Below are 23,910 nucleotides of genomic sequence, written 5' to 3' on the forward strand. Positions count from 1 at the left end.
CGAACTAGTCAGTGGTTCCTTTGGTTCCTCTAATGGGAAGCCGTTGTTCACATCACCCTCAGGCTTCAGGGCAGCTTGTGACACACAGCCTCATCTTGCACCGGAAAACCCAAGAAGTCAACCCCTTCCCAAAACGAAAGTCCATTCTCACCAAACAATGCCGCTTTCTAATTCGCATGGGCCAACCTGCAGCATTGTTTCGCCGGTTATAACTCTTCTCTGCGTTGCTCATGAACCTGAGCTCGAACCTCAACCTACTCAACCTCTGCGACGCCCGAGCTCGCCCCCGCTTTCATCATGTCGAACCAGACCATCTTGAGAATATCGCGAGTAAGAGATTGGTCCTACATAACAGGAGCACACTGCTAACGGTCCGGGCGCAGGAGATCACTCAGATTCAACAAGGCAGTGACCTATGTAAGTCGTGACGCAGCCAGTATCCTCTACGATCATTTTCCAACTGACCCCTCTCGGCAGCCATCGCGGTCGCTTGCCAGGAGAAAGATGTCCGCCACGTCAAAGCCCTGATCATCGGCCCCCACGGCACTCCCTATGAGTACGGCTTCTTCGAGTTCACTGTCAATTTTGGGTCCGAATATCCCAGCAAGCCACCGAAAGTCGAGGCCAAAACCACAAATGGCGGCCGCACGAGATTCAACCCAAACATCTACGCCACAGGGAAAGTCTGCTTGTCGATCTTGGGCACATGGCACGGAGAGAGACCGGGTGAAGAGTGGTCATCTGCACAAGGATTGGAGTCGATATTGTGGTCAATTCAGAGCCTGATGAGCAGCAATCCCTACGAAAACGAGCCCGGGTATGAGAATGCCAAAGGTACAGAGGACAAGAGGCTGAATGATCTGTACTGTGCCAAGGTACTGATATTACCATGATCTTTCACACCCACACTGGGCCAGACCAGGGGCTGACTGCGTTTCTAGATTCGCCACGAAACACTCCGAATTGCAGTCATCCAGAAGCTCGAGGAAGCATTGGGCATCCAGTCAGACGGCTCCCTGGCCACTCCGGCACCCACCACGTCCCAGTGGGGCTCTGAAGATGACGAGCAGGACGAATCTCAAGAAGACCCGCTTGAGATGCAATCCAAGCTCAAATTCACACCCTTCAGGGATCTATTCAAGCGACGATTTCTGTGGTACTTTGAACATTACATGTGCACTATTGAAGAACATAGCCCTAAAAATAGAGACGGCTCCGACTTCTCCAAGATGCCCTTTGAGGGCGGCGGGAACACCATGGAGGGTAAATTCCGATACGGCGAGTTGGGCAAAAGACTGGTACGGATCAAAGAGGTTCTTCGCGATGAGACCAATGGTTGGGCGGTTGAGGGGTCGGCCTTGAAGGAGCGGGAGTCGACCAAGGCGGCAGGGCTTCAACGGCAATTCGTACAACTGCCAGACTACTTGAGGCGCAAGAAGTTGCACAATGTCGATGTCGAGCTCGAAAACGATAACCCCTTTGTCTGGATCATGACATACTTCGGCAAACCCAGCACGCATCTGGATGGTGGGATCTTCAAACTCCGAATCGCGGTGAGTCCTCGGTTCCCGGGCGAACAGCCTCGGGTCAAGATGGAAACACCCATCTATCATCACAGGGTGTCCAAGGACGGTGTGGTGTGCTATTTTCCCAAGGAGGCAGATCAGTTACGGAATCACATTGTCAGTATCGTCGAGGCGTTGGAGGAGGAAAGTCCGCCATATGACCCGAGGACAATTGTGCATCCCGAGGCGACCAAATTGCTTTGGGGTAGCGAAAGTGATAAGAAGAAATACTTTCGGCAGCTCAGGAGGTCGGCACAGAAGACCACAGAGGAGTGATGGAGACGTGAGACGCGCATTTTGAGACCCGACAACAACTCCACTCGACCAGCTATCAGGGCTGAAGTTGAAGTCGGGAGGGCGACAAAATATTGAGATGGAGCAGGTAGAGGAATGCAAAATATGGGTTATCAGGTTTTATCTGCAGCAAGCACGGGAGTCGGGAGATGATGGGGGCTTCACAGACGTTCTCTGTATACTCGGAAGGAATCACGGCGATCGGGTGGGTGAATGGGAGGCAGCTTCGGGATGAATTTGGCGATATGAAGCAGCAAGCACCATGGTCATGACTGCAAAATCGAGACACGGCTCTCAATTATGGAATAATGTTGAAGACACGAGGGAGTTCTTTTGAGATGGTCTTCCTGTTCTGCTACACTTGACATGAATTTCGCTGCTGGTTGACTGGGAGATGCCTTTACTCGTCGGTGCGACGACTCGCCGTCTGTCCCTTGGGAAGTTGCAGAGGCCGCAGAAGTCGATTGATAGAGATTCTGTCACATGTGCCTGACGAGGCTTTATGATGCCCTTACGCCTGCGAGGCTGAGGTAATTACGTAATGCTGCACGCCACGAGGAAAGTCTCACTTCCGGGACTGCGGCCCACTTTTCCAGGAACGCCTGCACCGGCTCAGACCGCCTGCACCGCTTGACCAGTCCGCATCTTCAACAATCCCAAAGGAAAAGAAAAGCTTCCAAAGGGTCGGGCTCCAGCTGACTCGACTCTCCCAGTGCCTGTGCCAGTGCCAGTGCCAGCCATATCGCGTCGAAGTCTCCTCTGCAAGGCAATGGAGCAAAGGCAGGCGACTGAGGTTGATATGACACCGCGGTCCTACGGCACCGTGCTGGTGGTCGGAGGCTGCGGTTTTCTCGGCTCGCGGCTCGTGGATCAATTGCTCAACTTTCCCTCCGAAGGAACAGCCGTAGAGAACAAAGCAGTCTCACAGCAGCGACAAAGAACAAACGGCGCCGCAACCAGCAACACGCAAACGGCATCAACCTCCAGCTTCATCCCGACCCCTAACCCGGAGAAATACGACATCACCACACTCCTCCCCTCTTCCTTCCCATCCTTACGCAGCCGTTACCCTCCCACAGACCAGTCCTCTACCTCCGTCCATGTATTGGACTTGAGATGCACCCAACACATTTTCCCCGGTGCCACGTACCACGCCGCCGACATCACTGAGCCAAATTCTCTTCTCGAGGTCTTCCGCAAAGTCAAGCCCAACGTCGTCATCAACACTGCGTCTCCGTCGTGGGAGGCCCCTCCGGCCATTCTCCGAAAAGTAAATATCGAAGGCACACGGACACTCTTGGAAGTTGCCGGTGGGAAGAAGCATGGCGACTGGGGTGGATGTGTCAGAGCATTCGTCCATGTCTCGAGCGCGAGCGTGATCCACGATGGCGAATCCGACTTGGTCAATGCAGACGAACGATACCCCTACGTGTGCCCGAATCCGAGGGAGTATTATTCCGAGACAAAAGTCCTCGCTGAGAAGATCGTGCTCAAAGCCAACGCCAATCCTGACTACAGTGATGGAGGCAAAATGTTGACCTGCGCAGTGCGGCCCGCGGGCATCGTCGGCGAAGGAGATCGCGGGGGATTCTCAGGGGCCATTCTCCGGACGGCTTCAGTGGCCCCGGATTGGCAATTACACATCCAGCTGGGGGACAATGGGAATTTGTTCGACAACACCTATGTATATAACGTGTGTTTCGGGCTCCTTTGTGTGGCGCGGGTTCTTCTGGAAGGCGGGTTGAGCAAGGGAGGGAAGGATCTTGAAAAAGTCGATGGTGAAGCATTCAACGTGACCAACAACCAGCCCGCTTTCTTCTGGGACTCATCGCGCTATCTCTTCTCGCGGTACGGACGCACAATCAACCCCGACCGAATCGTTGCCCTTCCCACCTCTCTGGCTACCTTTGTCGGCGGCGCCGCGGAGTTGTTCAACCACCTGACGGGCAGAAAGGGCAAGCTGAACCGCCAGACAGTCAAGTACGCCACGATCTCGAGGTATTACTCGTGCGAGAAACTCATGAAGAGGGCCGGATACGTCCCGGTTGTGGGCCTGGATGAGGGATTTGCAAGGAGCGTGCGCTGGTTCAAGGAAGACGAACAGCAACAGCTGAGAGAGAAAGGCGAATGGAAGAAGGAGCAATAGGCTGAGACGAGAAGAGGTGAGAACAACTTGCTATTCAGCCCTCGCCCGCTGCAGGCCGTGGTTTGCTCGGCTCGACTCATGTCACGTCATGCCACCTCGGTGCAAGCCCATTAGCACGCAAATGGGATGCGTGAGGGCTACTTGAGGAAGCGGACGGGGGTTCAATGGAGAGAAATAGGAAAAAAGGATGCGATAGAGATGGGGCGTCCCAGTGACGTTGACGCGTAATTAATGCCCCAGCACGGAATATAGACTCTGGCGATCTGGCTGTGGTCGGGAGACAGTCCCCCCAAGGGAATAATAGATCTGGAGTGGATTTGAGCTCTCAGTTCCTAACCACGGCGCCCACCAGGACGACATCGGTGGTGTAACAATTATAGACCTAAAGAGATCATGAAATGAAAGAGATTGATGGATGGATCCTCGCGCTCTGTCCTGAGGCTGCATTGCTTTGCACTGTGTTGTCTTGTCTATTGCAAACCATAGTAGGACATGGATGGTATGAGGCAGTACAGGAGCGCAGGATAGTCGAAGAGTCTGAATGGTTTTTTCCCCCTCCTTATTAGTATCGTTGTCAGAAATCCGAAGCAGGGGCCAGTGTGGACAAGGGAGCTGTCATCTGTTGGACGAATCCTCGTTTTGGATCTGCTGTTGCTGCCAGGGTATGAGACTCGTGTCTTGTCTTGCCTTGGCTTGCAATTATACTGCCAACAGGGGTAGGAGTATGCTGCATACAAGTACAAGTACAGGTACAGCGCAGCAATACTCCCTGGTAATTTATTCCGCCTCTCCTCTCTACTTGTACTTGTACTTGTATGTTTGCCAAAGAGGAGGAGACTGTCCGTCAGAGAGATTCCCAATGGCGAGTCAGGTCGATGGGGTGCCTGAACCTTGTCAGGACTTGAGTGGAGTGAGAGGATTGCTTCGTAACCATGGCAGCTGTCTGGAGATAAGTCAGACCACGAGGCTCATAATGGTCAGGCAACGGATGGATAGATCGACCGTTGAGTGAGCCGGACGGAAATGCATCCGGTATTCCCAAAGACAAACAGAAACTGTTCTTGTCCTGCCCTGAAGGATGCTAACATCTCCAAACAAAGCTGTCTCCTGTTCGTCCTCTGATCTACAAGTAGAGTCTTGTGGGATGAAGGAGGAATCCCAACTGCAAAGAAGTCGTCGTTGGAATCGGACTTTTACCTTTTGCTCACCTTTGCGACAGGTAATCTCTCCCAAATCCATGTTGCAGAAACGAAGATAAAGATGGTTGAGGCAAAACTGAAATCACTCAACGCTTGTTGAATGAAGATTCCACTCAACAGGAGATTCATCACCTGTTCCGCCCACTGTACAGTACTTGTACTTGGTAGACACTACTCACCAGGAGACAGGCCATATCTGCGGGATGAAAAACTGCCTTACCGTCCTTACTTGGTACAATCAATCACGTAGTATCTTCGCACCTTCCCGGCGCCGTGCAGCGGCACCTCGTATAACCTCGACTTTGCAAAAGGGCATTGACACAAGTCATGATGCATACTCGTATCTCAAGCGAGCTGCAAGTGTTGCATGACGGCCATCGGAGAACAATCAGATAGTGCTCAGACTTCCGATCTCCCCAAGAAGCAGCAATCGGTGATTGGGCAGGCCGCCGGCCTTGACATCCCGAGTATGCAGCAAGGAACGATTTTGAATCTGAATTTCTTTTCGACCAGAGGCCGTCAGAATCCAACATGCACTGGACATGAACCACATCTGTTGTCAGCAAATCCGTCAGAGTCTCATGAAGACACTGTCGCCTACCCGTCCTTATCATCCACCTGTCAATGCACCCAGCTTTGGCGAGGGTAGAACAATAGATAGGAGGCCGGTCACAAGTCGTGGGTGGTGCAGGATGTACCGGGATAGATATGGAATCCATCAATATTGAGATGGCCATATTCTGGGCATTTTGAAGAAATAACATTCAGGATTAGACGTCTGTTCGGTATATGAAATTGAACCGTCCGAAGAGGAGGTTGTCCAACGTCTTGCAGAGACAAAGTCTTCACTAAGCTGTTTTTGGACCAGCTTAGAGAGACGGTATTAATATTAGGTGGTCTCGAAAGAAGCAGTATAGTATGCCGTGATAACGTATGATGGGCTGCATCCGTTGAAAGAAAATGGACATTCAAGGCATGGAAATGTCACCCCATCTTGAAATTGCAGAAATAACACCTCTGTAGTCCTCGTTCCCTCAGAAATGGTTGTATGGCATATCATTCGCGACCAAGATGTCTCTTGCTGGGAAGTCGTGTTTGGCAAGATAGTGGCAGACTATCCGCGTATTTCGGCTTGTTCAAGCCGGTATATCTGCGGCTTTTCGACACAACCTTCTCGGCAGTTTCCGAAACGTTCGCTGACGAGATTAAGAGAAGATAGTTTCGGAGTTTTGGCGGCCCAGCGCTGTCTGTGCTGCATGTACTCCGTACTTGTACTTGGGACAGCATTCGCTGCGATATGTCTGGCGAATAAGATTTTTGACCCTGCCCTGTGGTCAGCTTGAGTGTAGCCGGGGGAGTACTTCCATGATGTACATGCTCTGTACAAGATGTGGATGAGAACAACACTCTTCTTCCGAGAGGTCACTGCGAATGCTCTCCTTCTACCATTTGCTGGGACAGGATCGTTTCGCATGGCCGCCCCAGAATTGAGGTGAATTTCCAAGCAACGACTGGCCACATAAGAACTTTTCCCCAATTATGCTTTCTCCAACAACTGGGAAGCAAGCTAGGGGATGTCATCCGTACCACCTTCATTCAGAGTTACGAATTGCTATTTGGCTGGAGATCGCTAGGGCCTGGTGAGACCGTTCTGAAAGACTTGGAGGATCGGTTGAAATCCTATTGGGAAGACAGCTTTCACTGCAGAGGGATACGTGATTGAGCTTTGCAGCGCTCTCGCCAGATGCAACACCAACCACAGACGAGACGAGTAAGCAGGCGTCATCAGTGCCTTGGGGCCTCCTTAGGAATTGACGCACGTGCTGCTTAAAACGCAAGGATTGAAACTGTCTGGGGTTCCCACGTACTGTAGACAGAAGTGGTGCTCGGCAGGAAATCATTCCCGTGGTAAAGTTTTGAGAAATTCGTGGATGTACTTCCGTGATGCTTCTAGTGCTGTCGACTGAGGATTGCTTTCCCCGTAGCTGAAGTGGGAACAAACGGGAAACCACCCTTAGTTGGACGCTGTTACGGGTAGGGTGCACCGTGAACGCAAAAGTCAAGAGCACGAGGGTTGCTCTCGCAGAAAATAGGACGGCGGTTCTCATGCAGTAGTCCAGCCATTGATCAGGAAGCTGATTGGCGCCCTCTTTTGAACCCTGCCAGCCGAGGAGACGAGTCAGCTGAGGGCCTTGTAACCGCATTTGTGAAGTCAAAACTGCTTCGTGAAGAGTGCGCAGTAGCTCTGGATTGGACATGGAGATCGAGCGAAGCTGGAAAAAGAAAAACGGGAGGGTGTAGCGGTAAAGGATGTAAATCGAACTGGATGACTTCTTTTTTGCCATGCTTGTCCTCCCGAGCTATTGTCGACAAGGCTTTGTAGCGCGTGTGGCTTGGTAAGTGCACCACCTTCGTCACCTAAATTCTGCAGTCATAAAAAGAGGAAAGGGGAGGTGAGAGGAGATAGGTTGCACAAGGGTGTTTGCAGTGCAAGCCCTGGGAGATGACACGCATCCTTCGAGTACAAGAGGGCTGATTGGATCAGTGGCCGTTGGCTGCTTGTTTCATCCCAGCGTCTGAAGAGGTTCATGCGCTGCCGAAATTCCTGGGGTGCACGGTGTCACAAATGGCCACGGTGCCTTGGTTGGGGGTTTGAGAGCAGAGCAGCCGATGACGAAGCGGGTTGAACAGGCCCTGCGAGGGCCCTGCGAAGGCCATGGTGCAGCCCTGTCCTGTCCTGTCCAACAGCGAGAGGGGCCGGATGGCAGCCCATATTGTGTTGTCATGGATTGTTATTGTTTTTTTTTTTTTTTTTTTTCTTCTTGGATGCATGGTCTCGGAGATGTCATGCGCGTCGACGCAATAGACCCTCCTGTTCCCGTCTCTGCCGTTGCTGAGGATAGGGCGAGGTAGGAGAGGCATGGAGCAGGCTATGCTGTAGCCGAGCAAACCGTCAACAAACAGACGGAATGGAAAAAGTGGGGAGGACTGATGGAGTGAGCAACTCACAGAGAACAGCGGAATACGAATTGTCAGCAAAGATAGATGAGAGCCAAGCAGAAGGATGGCTCACCATTGGGGGTCGAAGGGTTGTCGGATTCGCAATAGGGCCGGCATTGAGGTGAGTGAGTGACCAGAGCTATTCAGAGGAAGCGTTGTGCCAGGTGCCAGGGTTGCAGGTCAGAACAAGACATTGGACGATGAAGACCAGAGATCCTAGGATGGACTAGGAAGGATGTTGAGTTAATCTTTGTTTAGGAGTTGGCTCGATGTGCCGACGACGACTGCGGACAGAAGGTGTCATTGGTGAGACGGCGACAGGAATAAAGCCCTGGATTGCATTAGCTGGGCGCAGTCGAACGGGAAGGAGACGTTCAAGCATGTACGGAGCATGTACAAGTAAGTACCAGGTAGCTGACACGCAGGAGGCCCAGCAGCGCAACAGCAGGGCCAGCAGGGCCCAGCAGAGCCTAGTGAGCCTTCTTGGGTCCCAGGAGGACCCCTCTCGCTCCCTCATGGGTGCCTCGATGCTTTGAAAGCAGGCCCCACCCGTCAAGCACCCTAACGAGATCACCGGCATCTGCAGCCCAGGTGCAGCCAGTAGCAGTAATGTGGTAGGCTGTAGGCGCTTTGGCTGCCCGCCCTCACATAGCGAGACAGTTTACTTGGAAACTCAAGGGGACAACGCTTATTACCTTACAGTGTCTGAGGAAGACCCTCAGACCACCCAGCTGCCCGTGCCTTACTCGGTACCCTTCTTGCCCTTCACAACTGTCCCACTCTCCCTTGCGAACTGCCTGCGATGACTGGCTGCGAAAAATAATTGCCCAGCACCGAGCGGCAGCATCTGAGCCTTTCTCTCCTGGGGCGCTGCGTTTCCGCCAGCAATACTCCAGTCCTCCATTACCACATCGCAGCTTCAATCATCTTCATTGCCCAAATTTCTGCCTCGACAGTTATCACCATCGTTCGCTACCTCGACTGCCCATTTTGTGGCCGATTCCTTGTCCCTCTACACCTCTGATGTAGTCGTCTTCTTTATCCTCCAACAAACCCCAAGAGAAGGAAAAAACACGCCGCTCTCGTCGCGTCAACCGCCGCTCCTCCTCGCCTACCAACCGCTCCCTCTACAGTCCCTCGTCGACGCACATAAAACACTCGTTACCGTTCTCTACCTTTGGCATCCCTCCCTCTCCTCACAACGGCTCCGGCAAAATATCGACGACTCCGCCAGAGATGTCAAGATAACGGGGGACTTTTTGGCTCCCATGGTGGGTCAAAAGTCGTAAAGGACCCTACCCTTTCCCTGGTCCCTGTCCCTTCCGCTACCGACTTGTCTTCGAAGGACCATTCTTCCTGCAGCAGGAGTAATGGCCCAGGATGGATCCGAACCACAGTATTTGGAGCCACCGGTCATTACGGCCATCAAGAACGATGCGGGTTATGGAAGCGAATTAACTCGCCATGCCATGGAGAGATCATTCAGCCAGGACATCCAAGAAGGAACTCAAGAGCTGAAGGAGGCGGCCGAACAAACCCGGAACATCATCCTTGATCTCAGTCTAGATGGCCATATTCGCTGGGTCAGCCCCTCTTGGACCGATGTTGTTGGGACTGATCTCGAGCATGTTCGAGGTCACAAGATCTCGGAGTTCATCAGCGACAATCCAGATGTCTTCGAGTCGGCCATTGAGGCCCTGAAGTCAAACGATTCCAAAAGTCAAATAGTCAAGTTTGCTGTCAAGGTTGGCCCTTCCTCTGACATGGGGACTATGCTACAGACCGAGGACGGTCAAGAACCAAGTGAGGATAATGTCGACACTGACGAGAGTGGAAATGCAGTTCTCGAATTGGAGGGCCAAGGAATCATGGTCTACGACAGGACGTCTGGAGGAGAGTCGCACACCATGTGGATGTTACAACCTGCTCAGGAGCCCATTCGCATCGAGATTGCCCTCCCTCAAGCACTCGTTGAAACTCTTGGAGTTGGCGCGGAGATTCTGGCAAAATACCTTACTGAGCTCGCAGAGTTCGGGGCTAACGACCCAGAGAATCACCCTCCTCCTCTTCCTATTCTTTGCCGGGTGTGCGAGCGGTCCATCGTACCTTGGTGGTTCGAGAAACATTCAGATCTCTGTGTACAAGAACACAAGGCCGAAATGGATGTGCAAATGGTTCAGGAAAATCTCTCGGAACACAGGCACGCAATTGTCAAAGTGCTCGACGCTTTCGAAGCTCGTCAAGGGCGAGGCTCAGGCGGCGAAAATCCTCCTGCTTCAGTTCCCGAGTACAAGGGCATGCCGATCGGTCCATCGCCGACCTCTTCAACCGGCGTCTCTTCAGCTTCAGGGTCTCATAGTGCCAGTCCGGTGAGGTCACGGAGTCCATCCACAGCCGGCCTAGGTCATGCTCGGGCTCGTTCCTTCGTCGTCCGGCGCCCTCTAGTTCGGATTGTGGAACTGATTCTGGACCTGTGCGACACGGCCATGGAAATCAACGTACCCTCAATCAAAGACAGCAAAAGCTCGGCGGAAGATGACTTTAAATCGCAGTCCCCGCAGTCGGAGTCTAGAATTTCCCAAATCATCCAATGGCAACCTCCAAGCAGTCTGGACAACGAGCCTGGCTTAGCCACCTTGAGCGCAGATACCGAAAAACTGGCTCGTGCAAAAGTGGATGCCGTCCACCGATATCAGAATGTTTTGGAATACTCAGAGCGGATTCGCCAAGAATACATGGCTGAGGTCGATGCATGTATCAATGAAGCTTTGATCAAAGCTGAGCGGGCTGCGGCAGGCGAGGCATTGTCTTCCAGTGAAAGTGAGTCTGAAGAAGAGCCTATGCTAGAGGGCATTCTGGAAAGCCCAGGAGAAGATCCGGAGCCCACTCCACAACCGCTTCCCGTGGAGCACCTCGAGCCCGAAGCCAGTCGGAGCACATCATATGTCGGACTGAGATCGATGGCTTCTGCTCTCAGAAATCCCCGGGACTTGCCCCAGATCACGATGGGAGCTGACAAGAGACGATCGTCATCTCAAGCAGTTTCGACAGGCTCCAGCAGCCCAATCGAATGTCCCACCCCAAAGTCTCACCGGAGCAATCTCGTCTCTCAACCTCAACCAGTGTCGAACAGACGGTCGATGTATATTGAAGATGCCAACGATAGTGATAGCAGTCTGCCACCCCCCTCTATGTTGTCGGGCAACTGGCGAGCTGACTCTCCAGCCTCTGCATCTGAACACGGTCGTACCGCACAATCACGGGACCGAAAGAGACGAAGCATGCATCTGCATGGCCTTAATTCGGCCTCGCCCCATCGCCAGCAGTCACCAGGAAGATACCCGCCCCCCCCGCCGTCGCCACTGAGAATGACCAAATCTAGAATTCCCAGTGGAGAAATAGCCCAGTCGCCTGTCGTGTCGCCATTATTGACGGCAGGTGAATTTGTACCTCCAGGCAATGCTCCGACCTTGCATAGGAGGCAGTCGTCGATGCATTCGTCTGACCTGAAGACTCCGTCTTCCCCTCGGTTGAATTCTATTTCTCATCCACAACAACGGGCACAGGCCCCTTCGATAAAGGACTTTGAGATCATCAAGCCGATCAGCAGAGGTGCCTTTGGGAGCGTGTATCTGGCAAAAAAGAAAATCACTGGCGAATACTTTGCAATCAAAGTTCTCCGCAAATCTGACATGATTGCAAAGAATCAAGTCACGAATGTCAAGGCTGAACGCGCCATCATGATGTGGCAGGGGGAGAGCGATTTTGTTGCCAAGCTGTACTGGACATTCTCCAGCAAGGATTACCTTTACCTCGTCATGGAGTATCTGAATGGAGGTGATTGCGCGTCCCTTGTGAAAATCCTCGGAGGATTGAGTGAAGACTGGGCCAAAAAGTACATCGCCGAAGTCGTTCTGGGTGTGGAACATTTGCACTCTCGAGGGATTGTCCATCGCGACTTGAAACCGGATAATCTTCTGATCGACTCCAAAGGCCACCTGAAGCTTACCGACTTCGGACTGTCTCGTATGGGCCTTGTTGGTCGGCAGAAACGTGCACTCAAGCAGCCTGATGAGGCTGTGCCCGACCTTTTGAAGCAAGGCCCTTTCACCCAAAACGGTTCAGGGTCAAATCCGGCCTCGAGATCAACCTCTTTCGACTACCAGGGCCCCCACTCGCCAGCACCAACCCCTCTCATGACTCCTGCTTTCACAGGGGGTCTTGATCAACCTTCCTACTTTAGTCTGAACCGGGAAAGCTCTTTAAGCCGAGAAACATCACTAAGGAACTCCGGCTATCGGAGTGATAGCGGCAGCGGCTCAAGCTTCGATCTCCATCAACTCTTCAAAAAGCTCGGAGTGCAAGAAGACACCGATTCCACCCCTCAGATCTTTCCCCGCAAGATTGAAGAAGAGGCATACAGTCAGGGTAGTGCATCACCCGATTTGTTCCCTCTATCACAGTCGATGAGTAATATCTCTCAAGCGGCTCCCGTTCCTGTAGCTTCTCAGATGTTAGCTCCCCCACTATTTGAGCCTGAAGAGAGCGATCGCCGTTTTGTGGGTACTCCAGATTACCTAGCACCCGAAACTATTAACGGCACCGTGCAAGATGAAATGTGTGACTGGTGGTCTTTGGGTTGTATCATGTTCGAATTCCTCTATGGATTCCCACCTTTTAACGCAGAGACGCCAGAGAAGGTGTTTGACAATATTTTGAATCGGAGAATTGCCTGGCCCGAGGATGACGAGATTGAAGTCGGCCAGGAGGCGAGAGACCTCATTGACAAGCTCATCCAACTAGATCCGAGAGAAAGGCTGGGTGCAAACAAGGACGAGAAGTACCCGAGTGGTGGCGCTGAGATTCAAGCTCATCCCTGGTTTGCTGACATTCACTGGGACACCCTCTTGGAAGATGAAGCTCAATTTATTCCGAACCCCGAGCACCCAGAAGACACCGAGTACTTTGACTCGCGCGGAGCCACCTTGTCATCCTTCCCCGAAGAACTGGAAGACCAAATCTCGCCATCAGGCACAACCCCAAATGGTTCCGAATATCCCAATCGTCCTCACGATGCACTTTTTCGAGCCAGAACGCAAGCAACTTCTGCTAAGCGTGGCCTCATGCCTCTCCACATTCCTCCCCATGTGGTGCGCGATTCCCGCAGTCGGAGACTAAGCGAACCCGTCATCGCTGATGATTTTGGGAATTTCACTTTCAAGAACTTACCGGTGTTGGAGAAGGCCAACAAAGACATAGTCGAGAGAATGAGGAAAGAAGCGATGCAAGCTCAAGCTAGAGGCTATGCTCATTCGCAAGCTATGTCCGCTTCCAACAGTCCAGCGCTGGGGTCTCCCGGACCTTCGCTTGAGGGCAGCCCTATGATGCCGATGCCTGTTAAGCGGGCGCTATCTATCAGCAAGGGCCACAGACCAGGTTCTCCGTCGAGTCTGGCTACGTCCAACTCATCACCTAGCAGGCCTTCTCAACCTTCTTCGCCCCTCTTAGTTCAATTCTCCACTGCACAGCATCACGATAGACGAAAGACTTCTGGGTCTTCCCAAGGAAGTAGTTCTCTTGCTCCGAGCAGCTTCTTCGATATCCCCCATGACGCTATCAAACATGCACAAACAGCCGCGTCATCTCCCATCAAACCTGCTCGGATGCCATCAGTTTCACCCGCAAAAGCAATGCCTCCACCACGGGCTTCAACAGTCAATGGGCGAACCAGATCGCAGACTGTCGGTTCGCAGGAAAGCGATGGGCAAGCTACCCAGCGGGAAAGTTTTGTACCTGGTCATCATAAGCGCAAGAGCCAGCTTCTTGTCCGAGACGTCTCGCCGTCTTCTTCGGACAACGAGTCGGCACAAGCGAAAGCGCTACTCAAGGTACAACGTCGGCGGCAGAGCTCGAGAAGACTCTCGCAGATCAATTTTCTTGAGGGCCCTACATATCGCCCTCTGGATGTCTTGATCTGCGAGGATCACCCAGTGTCCAGAATGGTGATGGAGAGGCTCTTTGAGAAGTTGCGGTGTCGAACAATTACCGCGACCAATGGTCCAGATGCTCTACGACTTGCTATCAGCCAGATCCAGTTTGACATTGTCTTTATGGAATTCAAGCTTCCACTAATCAGCGGAGTCGACGTTGCCCGCATGATTCGAGACACAAAGAGCGCAAATACCAGCACTCCCCTCGTCTGCATCACCGGATATCTGAAAGATCTTCCCGAGGTACATCACTTCGATACTCTTATGCAGAAGCCGCCGACTACCCAGAAATTGATCGAGATGCTAGCCAAATACTGTTCGTGGAAACCAGCACCGAAAGACTTCCGACCCGCTGTTCCTTTGACCATCCCACATCTTAACACGCGATTCGAGCCTATTCCCACCCAAGATAGTCCCAGTTCCGTGGCCTCGAGTTTAGCCCCTACTATACCCGACTCATCATATCGAGGATCAGCTCGGGAGGACTCGATTGGCAGCGGCGGATTTTTTAGTGATTTGGAATCCTTCAAGAGTGATGATATCCCTGTCATCGTGTCTCGCGCTGCTACAGACGAGTGGGCAAAGGCAGGATTAGGAATCTCCGACGATATCGTCCTCGGACAGCGACCTTATATCCAGCCAGGTTACCCTCATCTTGTTCACACCGAGTCTGCACCCTCGAGCGCTTGCGTCGATGACACTAGTGGATACGGCCTTCGAACCCCGCGGCGGCAAAAGTCGTCGGAAGCTGTCAGATTGAAACGAGAGCTCCTTGAGAAGAACATGAACCATGCCAGCGGAGCAGCTGAAGAAGGCGATGACGAAGACGAGGAACTTGGCGACGTACAAGTGCGAGCACGGTCACCCATCGGCAAACCTGCGCGGCCATCGTCTAAACTTGGGATTGAAATGATGCGCACCAACAGCCGTGGAAGTGTCATATCCATGGGCGAAGACAAACAAACAGAGGCAGACAGCCTGAGGAAGTCTCTGGAAGTCCTGGAAGAGCGCATGGAGAATCTCAAGATCCCCGAGGAGCCCAGTACAGCTCTGTTGACCGAGATGCAACCGCGGAAGAAGCTTGAGAGAACTGTCTCCCAGCATTCCCATCCTCAGCAAGAGACTGTCCGTTCTCCCAGTGGCCAAATCACACCCCCAGTCATATTCCCCCCCAAACCAGGGACAGCCTTTGCGGATATTGAGATGGATATTACTCCAGTGCCAACCAAGATGATCAACATGGAAGAAGAGCCGACTCCGAAGCCCCACGGCAGTCCTTCGGGACCAGAAACTATACAATCTCGGCGCTAGCTTTATTCTACTCTTTCTCATGTGTATATGCGATTATGACTGACTCATGGAAATTTGCTCCAAGGATTGGAGCCGGGTCCTTTTTTTTTTTTTTTCTTTTGTACACCATGACCTGTTGCAAGGCGCTGGAGGAGAGGGAAGTGCGGCATCGTTGGCGTTCGAATGCAGGTGGGAAAAATGCACCCATAGCGTACGTTTTATTTCATTCTCTGGTGTCCAAGTCTCGGTGCATGGTTCAACACGGCTTAAATAGTTTAACCCTCAATAAATCACCATTTCCCGACAGCGATGTTCATCAAGCGACTCTGCCTTTTCTCGCATCCTCTGTACTGGGTATCCATTGTGACACTGAGACTGAGTGGCGAGAGGCCACTCTTACCAACTTGCACGGTCAACACGGCCTTGGTGATGGTGACAGTTGGCAGTGCAAGGCAGTGGTGGCAGGTGATGGAAATGGCGTCAGCTGGTGTTTGATTACATATTGGGTCGGTGGTGGGTGTTGTCGTCATGTCTCGAATCCTGCCTGTTGTCACAGCAACCGGTGGGCCATTACTGGGTATTGCCTAACTTCCAGAAAGGGATTAGCGTAGAGCAACCCACGTTGCCGTGCCTTCTCGTCTGCCCCCCCCCGCGTCCTCTATTATGTATCTATTTGCTTTTCCTTTCCCCATATTTATTACCATGGCGCTTATGTGGGTATCTCTCTCTCAACACAATGACAATGATATTCTAACAAGTTTTCTATAGTTCTAGGCGCGGCCAAGGTCCCCCCCCGCCCTTCTCTCCCCCTTCACCACGAGGTACGACCTGGACCACCCCAATGAAGTGGGTGGTCGTAACGGCCGTTGTGTCGTTACTGGTGAGCGCCCTGGCAGCTCTGGGTGCCAGAAAGTCGTTCCGGAAGTAGGTTGTCCGGACGTTGAAAGAGCTGCTGGGGCGGCCTCAGAGTCGCCAAAGCAGCCAAGCCGGTGAGGGAGCCCCCCCGCTGGTGCCGTTGGATTCGGTGGGTGCCCGGGAAGAAGCCGGCCAAGCTGCTGCGGCCTCTGCGGTGGGGGAGAGAAGGGAAGAAGAAGAAGAAGAGGAGGAGGAGGAGGAGGAGGAGGAGGAGGAGGAGGAGGAGGAGGAGGAGGAGGAGGAGGAAGAGGAGGAGGAGGAAGAGGAGGAAGTGCCGGTGGTAAGTTCACCAAAGTATCTCCACGTCGAAGGTGTTGTGAATGCTATGTAACTGATGGTCACTATCACAGCCCGGGCCCCAATGAGGGCATACGTTCCTTTTTTTTTGGAGTTTGGAGTTTAGAGTTTGGAGTTCGGAGTCTGGGCGTCGGGCGTTTTGGGGGCTTTGTGCGGGAAGGCTGGCGGGCCAGAAGAAACAAAAAGAAGAAAAGAAAAAGAAAAAGAAAAAGAAAAAGAAAAAGAAAGAAAAAAAAAAAAAACAATGCCGAGCAAAAAGTCTCTGCCTCCTCGTGGCGCTCGGTGGAAACCTGGGGAGAGAGCCCACTAGCTCACCCCAGGGCTAAAGAGATCTGGTTCCCTCCATGTGGAAAAAATATGACTTGGAAGACCTCTACAAGGACCTTCGCCGGCAAACAAGATCAACCCTTTTCGGCCACTCTGCAGACCGCTGCTTTCATTCCAACAGAGCATGCAGAACTCAAGCTATGTCCAGCCTGAAGTCAACCAGAAGCTCAGACGCCGTCCAGCCCAAGGTCATTCAGGAGCTCAAGGTTCTTAACACTTCCAACCACCGGGTCTCTCGCGGATCACCTCAAGCGTATCCCAGACACGGATCTAAAGTTTGCTCTACGGACCGCCATCCCCAAACCCAATTCATCCTCCATCCATATGTCTCACTTTGCGCAGCGGTTGTGCAGCTGAGTCTGAGGACCTGACAAAGGTAAACCGGAGACCCACTGCAACATGGCATTATAAGACCCCTCAGACCACCACTTTCTTGCCGCATACAAGACGCACCTCATTCTTCTTCAGAGATCCGAAGTCAGAATACAGACCGTCCGCCTAATTCAACATTTCTTTCGGCGTCCTCCTGGCAACGCTTCCATACAAAACCAGTACCACAATGGCGAATCCTACCCCCTTCATCGTCTTGGCAATGCTCCTTTTCATCCTCCATCAAGTCTGCGCTAAAGAGGTGTCGGAAGTGCCAGAGCTGTGCACACCACTTGGCCATCCGGACATGGATTGTCAACACGGCATTGTTTGCGAGAAGGACTGGCCTTCAGAGACGGGAAATTACGGGTTGAGATCTCACACTATCAAGATTGAGCCTTTGCGGAGAGTCTTGTTTCACCCAAGTGTGGTCAATTCCACAGCGACCACAACCGAGACCCATCAACGCCGTTGGAGCAGACCATCTGTTGTTCCGAATCCCGGATTTGGGTTTCCAGAGCAGTGCTGCCGACCAACCGTAGAATGTTACAACTTCATGACTACGCTCGAAGACTACGACGGCTTGGATTGGAATGGCCGTCTCTTGATAAAGGATTTAGAGACGTGGAAGAAAGCGGAATGCTGCATGGCAGACTTTGTGACACCCAAGTCGTGGTGTCTGTTTCCTCCGGCACGAAATCGCTGGTACGACTTTGGTGAAGGACCACCGGCTTGTTCGAGATTCCATGGAAACTATTGGATCAATTCTCCCTTCAGGTAGTTTTCAAAAACGATTAAAACAGAATCCAGCTTCTTCTGCTCTCCTGCCCTAGGGTACATTTCTCGCCTTCTTCCCGACAGTCCACCGTGCTGTCGAGAACCCGTTTTTGGTTGGCTTGGTCCTTCCACCAAAGTGACTCACTCATGAGTCTGGCCTCGCCTACACCTATTCTCCCCCCCAATGTGCTTAAGCAATAAATCACTCCATGTGCAGGTCCTGTCATGCGCGCGTCGAGAAGTCCTTACATTCTCGCATCCTCGTCTTCTGCTATCAAGCCTAGTCATGAGACCACAGGCGTCTGGATCATCAGTGAAGAATGTGGTAAGGATGGCTCCGGCGGCAGAAAAAGACTACAGAAAAAACAACAACAAATACGATGTTCCAATCTTTCTCGAACTGAACCTGTCTCGCCAAAATCAACAAGCAAACTATCAAGACGAAAGCGAAAACTAGGAACTAGGTGGCCAGCCCAAAGAAAACGATCTTTCGGGCCCGACGGTAGGCCCATGCGATGTAAATGGAACACCCACATACCAAATTGGACTCCATGCCTGCCGCGTCAAGTGCAACTCATCCGGTGGTTCATCTACTTGAGTTTCGCTTGAAGTTTGGCCAGCAAATGGGCTTGGAGCCCGAGGCTTGTCCCAAGCCCACCAGCCTTGCGGTTGTTCCAAGCGGAGATATCGGGATAGTGCCGAGGTGCGCTAAAAAGGCACACTGCCCCTTTTCAAGTTAGAACGAATCACAATCCATACCTCCCAAGTCGCGACAAACAGCTCTAATTCATCTTTGTTTCCCACCACGATCCATATCTTCTAGTTCTTGTGCATATGGTGGCTATCATCCGAATCCCAAGTGCGACATGGCTCAGAGTGGCCCGTACACAGTGTCGGGAGACCGAGGACGATGGATCTACCAGGAGAGCCTCAAATGGAAAAGGGCGAATCCAAAGGGCTCTCCTCCAATGTTCCTACCGCATTGCATGAGTATCCATTCAGACAAGGACCAACTAATAGTGTATACAAGTCAAGAGAAAGCCCATCGAGCCCGGCATTGGTGCCAAGCTTATTACTATGCCGCACAAGATCCCGAGCACCATATCTCTCTGTTAGATATGGCGGTGCGATCATTGCTCCGGTGCACCTTCGACGGAAGCCTCGATGAAGATGCTGTCGTTACTGAAACATGCACCCTGTTGTGAGGCCTGCCGCGAACCCCACAACTTCCCGCCTCCCTCTTCGCAAAGTTCAATACGCACGCATTGCCTTGGCTCTATTTTAGGGGCGCTCAATCCGGCTGTGTAAGGCTCAACCAGGACAACTGGCACGAGCTGCTCGTAACCAACTGGATTGACACAAGCTGTGTCCGCTTTGCGTTAACGATTGTCCAGCTCCGACATGAGTTGACGTTTGTGGGCACGATGCAGAACTACGTTAACACCATTGCACAGTTGCTTGAAACAGCTTTTGAACTTTCGGCCAAAACGGACGATACAGCTGCTCAAAGACACTGGCTGGTTGCTCAGAGCTTTCTCTGGACATATTGGTGCCGTGCTATGATGCTTCGTTTCCACTATCCCCTGGATTTGCAACTGTGAGGCGGATACGATGCCGAACGAAAACGAATTCCTGAATATGCACCAACCACTACCAGCCGATGGGACAACTCCGGATGCCTCTGAGAAGTTGCCAGAGTATATGTGCAGCTGGGCATTTGGTCTCTGGAAATTGGATAGAGCTTCCATAGGACAAGATTTCCGCGACTTCCGAGGCCGATTCTGTTCCATGTTTCGCGACAAGCCAGGGAAGTGTATTGTTACGTCTTCTCGAGCCTGCAACGGACAAGGTCCCGAACACTGCCAACGTCTTACAGCGTGAAGATAATCGACCAATCGGCGCCCGATTTTCAGGCTAACAGTGATTGTGAAATGATGGTCTGGGACGAAGTCAGCTATGGAAACATTGAAGGCGCGAGAGCAATTTCCATCAAGCATTCTGACAGAGCCACCATTCGATATTGTCAAGCGTCTCCTAAAACACTAAGTGTCTCACATGTATGGGCTCATGGCGCTGGAGGAAGACCCCATACAGGGATGAATGCTTGCCTACATGCACGACTCGTTCAGCTCGCTCGCGAGATCGAGTGTGACTCGTACCGGATGGACACACCTTGTATTCCCGAGAATCATGAACTTCGTTCCGAGGCGGTAGCTAATATAAACGGAATCTTCACCGTGAGCAGAATGACACTTATCTGGGATACCGACATTATGTCCATCGATATTAGCGACGGCTCGATAGAGAAGATGGAAACCCTTTTCTCCGTTCTCCTCGTTTGCGACTAGAATATTAGGTCTTGGACATTGCTCGAGTCCATGAGAGCCCGTCACAACGTTCACCTTCTCTGCAAAGACAACAAAATCATCTCACTCAGGGAATGCCTCACCCAGGTTCACGAAAAGGGAGCAATTGGAAATCTAAAATTCATAGTATTGTCCGGACGGGAATACTGTTCTCTGCTCATCCAAGGCTTCAGTGCAAAGGCTTCGGTTGGCCTCCAGCTCAACCAGAGGTGTCTCGTCTTGCTATAACCCCGAGCTCACAATCACCGACACTGCATCTGGTGTACGACGGCTCCGGAACTTCTGTGGCCCCCCATCCCACAAGATGGCCTGGATGCGGAGTTCACAACGTTCGAAGTCTTCACAATCTCGCCACATAAGCTCCCAACTCTCAAACCTTTAAAGGATCTTTTCGTCCGTAGCGAGCACAATGTCTTTGCTTGTCCGTCACACCGAGCTCAAGAGGACTTCCAGCTACATAAACATCGCCGTGCGCTATTTGGTCACCCTTCCAAACCCGCCGCCACTAGTCCGATGTATCACGTCTACCGTGGACTCCGTAACGGCGCGCCTTTTGGAGTAATCGGCTCAAATGACGAGGTTCGGAACATTTGGCACTGGCTTGGAGTGTTTGAGTAGGACGCTATAGGCCCCTGGCCTAAAATGAGACGCGAAGTTGAGAGCATTTTCCTGGTATGAGGACATCCGTGGCTGCCAAAACACGGAAGGACCCGACTAATTTGAGTCTACTTCGACATTGTCGACTGGGAAGTGATCGAAGAAGGGATTTCGAGGATGCCGGGTGGTCGCCTGTCTCTTAGGCCTTGTCGGTCTCGACCAAGGGCAGCTGCACCATCATTTCGCGCCCAGTTGGACGAGCGGTATGAGAGATGCTGAAGCATCTCCAGCTAGCTTTTGCAGACGAACCCGGCGCTCCAACACGGCGATCCTTGCGCCGAAATCTGCCAAAGCAACCATGGTTATAACTTCTCCATCTGGCCGAATCCACCGTGTCCGAAAACTAGCTGGTCCCATTGGACCCATTCATTTGGGTCCGTTTCAAAAGAAACGAGGTCGGGAAAGTTATAGCAATCGAGATCTCCAAGCTCGGGCAGATTTCCAGCCTGATTCTCAACCTGGATTTTTCCGGAGCTGACCGAGCGTTGATCGAAGGGCACAGATTTTGCCCTGGATGTCCAACTGTGGCGGATCGCCTTGATGTACCCAGGCGCCGCTGGTTCCGGCAGCCCCTCAGACTTCACAGCGGCGACATAGTCGTCCCAAACCTCCAGAGTCCATTTCCTCAGTGCAACATACACAGCTCCTGTAGACTCTTTGAAAGCCTCGGGGTACTGCGAAAGTACCACGCCAATCAGCTGCCATAACCGGTCTACCTCTGGCCCTACCTTGCGGTGTCGAGCCTCAATGAGGACACAGAGCATCGTATCCCAAATATAGCTCGTGCCGATTCGCCATGTGTACTTCTGCAGTCCCTGATTGCCTCTCACCAAAACCGCATATTCCAATAATTTTGTTGCATTCGCGAAGACAATTTCACGATCGGTCTGCGTGATTTTGGCGCCACGTCCGCCAAATCGCCGTGGACTGTGAGCAAAGAGCCTCATCTTGCATATGCAGGATCTGATCATGATAGATGCGAACGTATGAAGCGGATTCGACAGATCGCAATATCGAAGATACTTTCTCTCCCAAAGATCTTCCATCTGGCCGATCATACCATCCTTCTTGGCAGTCGTGATACCCGGACTCGAGAGGACGTCCCAGTGAGCATCATTGGACAATGGCAAGGCCAGCTGGCGTAGGAACTCCATGATCTCGCATCTGACAAGGCAGAGAACGATGGAAGTAATCCCACTTCGCTCAGGCGGCGGGTCAACCATGTCGGGACTGAGGTCTTCATCCTCGACGTTCAAAGGCATCTTGGTGTCTCCAACGGACAGATCCAGGCAGGGTCTCACACCCAGCATGTCGGCCGCGCGAAAATCGACGTGTACTATGTGCCACCAGAGTCGACGCCTCATTTCTGTCTCGAAAGGGGTCAGTCTAAGAGATTCACCATCGCGATGGAGACCCATTTTGAGCGCAAGTCGCACCGCAACTCCTGACAAAATATACTGAGTGTCGTGTCGATGAGAGGTTCTCACGCCGATCTATGGATCCTAAGTCAAAAAAGGTCAAGATCCTCCCGAGTTGCAACATACAAGATACAATGAAAAGGCTCGAAGTGTCATAGGATTTGAAGTGTGAAGGAATCCAGCATTTACCAAAGCCTGACGAGCTATTGTTCGATATCGCGGAAGCATGGCCGACCTAGGTCCTCCCAATAGACTCTGGCATTCATCGTCGTCCAAAGCGCTGACTGTGGCAAGACAAAAGCCAAACATGGCCGCCTTGAGGCTATTTGGGATCTCTTGTGGACGTTGCAGTGCATTCGTCAACGAGGACCAGAAGCTTGGAATGTGGAGGATTTTCATCACAGGATCAATCCGGTCCACATACATTTCTTTCATCTTTAGCAGGACCTGGATGGAGGGGTAATGGCCGACCAGATTTGAGCTGTTTGAGGCGCTGGGATCAGAGCATGCTTGGTCGAGCGGACTTAGAAAGAGCTCGCATTCATGGACACTGGCCTCATCCATTAGCTCAACAGGGGCATATTCATCTGGATGGCGAAACTAAGACTCTTTGGTCAGGCAAGAAAGTTGCTTCGCATAGTCGTTGGTCTCACCTTGTCTCCTAAGTTGGACCAAAGAGCGCTATAGGAGCACTTAGAGACGGGCCAGCAGAAATGGGGAAGACACGATCATACCTGTCGAAATATCTCGAGGTGCCTTCTGTGGTCACAAGCTTGGATCTGGTTACATCAAGCCGGACAGCTTCGCCCCTGCTCTCGATCTGAGACTCAGCACCTCTGGATACGCCAATCTCTGGCCTGGAAGCTGATTCCGCATCTGAGGTGTCACTGTCTAGGCATGGCTCAATCTTTGCGCCATACGACATCAGCATCTCCTCATACCGCCTCAATTTGGCATGCAGCCCTTCTCGAGCAGGTTTCGTTCTCTTTCGCTTGCCGCGGACCGGGGGAATAAAGCTGCACTGTGTATCCCCCTTGACGCAGTTGGAGCACGGAGTCTGCCGATCGCACTTGATTTTGCGCTGTCGACAGGCCCGGCAAGAGAAGCCTTTGCGGTTTTCATCTGCTACCGCTGCATCCTCCGCTGGGGGTCGAGGCATGACTGATGCGAGCCCTCTCCAGCGAAATATACCCGGTTATCGGAGGAAGATTGTTGCAAGATGCGAAGTGTTAGAGGCGGCGCTTCCTTTTGACTTCTTCGGTGTTAATCTCGGGGCTCGGAAGTTGAAAACTGAATCTTT

General features: G+C 52.2%; 7 protein-coding genes across 7 annotated transcripts; 6 read left to right on the top strand and 1 right to left on the bottom strand.

Annotated features, from left to right (window-relative positions):
* Positions 1-297: 297 nt before the first annotated feature.
* A1O5_02772 (uncharacterized protein) lies at positions 298-1,841 on the top strand (the record flags this gene model as incomplete). Its single annotated transcript, XM_007743386.1, has 4 exons — positions 298-330; positions 384-417; positions 478-875; positions 942-1,841. The coding sequence occupies 4 exons, from the start codon at positions 298-300 to the stop codon at positions 1,839-1,841; spliced, it is 1,365 nt and encodes a 454-aa protein (XP_007741576.1).
* A 787-nt stretch (positions 1,842-2,628) lies between these two features.
* Positions 2,629-4,005, top strand: A1O5_02773 (uncharacterized protein; the record flags this gene model as incomplete). Its single annotated transcript, XM_007743387.1, has 1 exon — positions 2,629-4,005. The coding sequence occupies one exon, from the start codon at positions 2,629-2,631 to the stop codon at positions 4,003-4,005; it is 1,377 nt and encodes a 458-aa protein (XP_007741577.1).
* Positions 4,006-9,574: 5,569 nt separating this feature from the next.
* On the top strand, positions 9,575-15,505 carry A1O5_02774 (AGC protein kinase; the record flags this gene model as incomplete). The annotated part of the gene is made up of 1 exon (XM_007743388.1): positions 9,575-15,505. One exon carries the CDS (start codon positions 9,575-9,577, stop codon positions 15,503-15,505), a length of 5,931 nt encoding a protein of 1,976 aa, XP_007741578.1.
* Positions 15,506-16,325: 820 nt separating this feature from the next.
* Positions 16,326-16,730, top strand: A1O5_02775 (uncharacterized protein; the record flags this gene model as incomplete). The annotated part of the gene is made up of 2 exons (XM_007743389.1): positions 16,326-16,364; positions 16,413-16,730. The coding sequence occupies 2 exons, from the start codon at positions 16,326-16,328 to the stop codon at positions 16,728-16,730; spliced, it is 357 nt and encodes a 118-aa protein (XP_007741579.1).
* An 852-nt stretch (positions 16,731-17,582) lies between these two features.
* A1O5_02776 (uncharacterized protein) lies at positions 17,583-18,173 on the top strand (the record flags this gene model as incomplete). The annotated part of the gene is made up of 1 exon (XM_007743390.1): positions 17,583-18,173. The coding sequence occupies one exon, from the start codon at positions 17,583-17,585 to the stop codon at positions 18,171-18,173; it is 591 nt and encodes a 196-aa protein (XP_007741580.1).
* Positions 18,174-19,494: 1,321 nt separating this feature from the next.
* A1O5_02777 (uncharacterized protein) lies at positions 19,495-20,643 on the top strand. Its single transcript, XM_007743391.1, has one exon. It carries the CDS (start codon positions 20,101-20,103, stop codon positions 20,515-20,517), a length of 417 nt encoding a protein of 138 aa, XP_007741581.1. The 5' UTR covers positions 19,495-20,100; the 3' UTR covers positions 20,518-20,643.
* Positions 20,644-21,494: 851 nt separating this feature from the next.
* A1O5_02778 (uncharacterized protein) lies at positions 21,495-23,769 on the bottom strand (the record flags this gene model as incomplete). The annotated part of the gene is made up of 4 exons (XM_007743392.1): positions 21,495-22,685; positions 22,737-23,210; positions 23,264-23,291; positions 23,345-23,769. 4 exons carry the CDS (start codon positions 23,767-23,769, stop codon positions 21,495-21,497), a joined length of 2,118 nt encoding a protein of 705 aa, XP_007741582.1.
* Between the last annotated feature and the right edge of the window lie 141 nt (positions 23,770-23,910).

The sequence above is a fragment of the Cladophialophora psammophila genome (genome assembly GCF_000585535.1).
Source record: "Cladophialophora psammophila CBS 110553 chromosome Unknown aczJe-supercont1.3, whole genome shotgun sequence".
Lineage (NCBI taxonomy): Eukaryota > Fungi > Ascomycota > Eurotiomycetes > Chaetothyriales > Herpotrichiellaceae > Cladophialophora > Cladophialophora psammophila.

Excerpts from the sequence above, each read along its gene's own strand:
- A1O5_02777 (XM_007743391.1), top strand. The coding sequence starts at position 20,101 with ATGATGGTCTGGGACGAAGTCAGCTATGGAAACATTGAAGGCGCGAGA.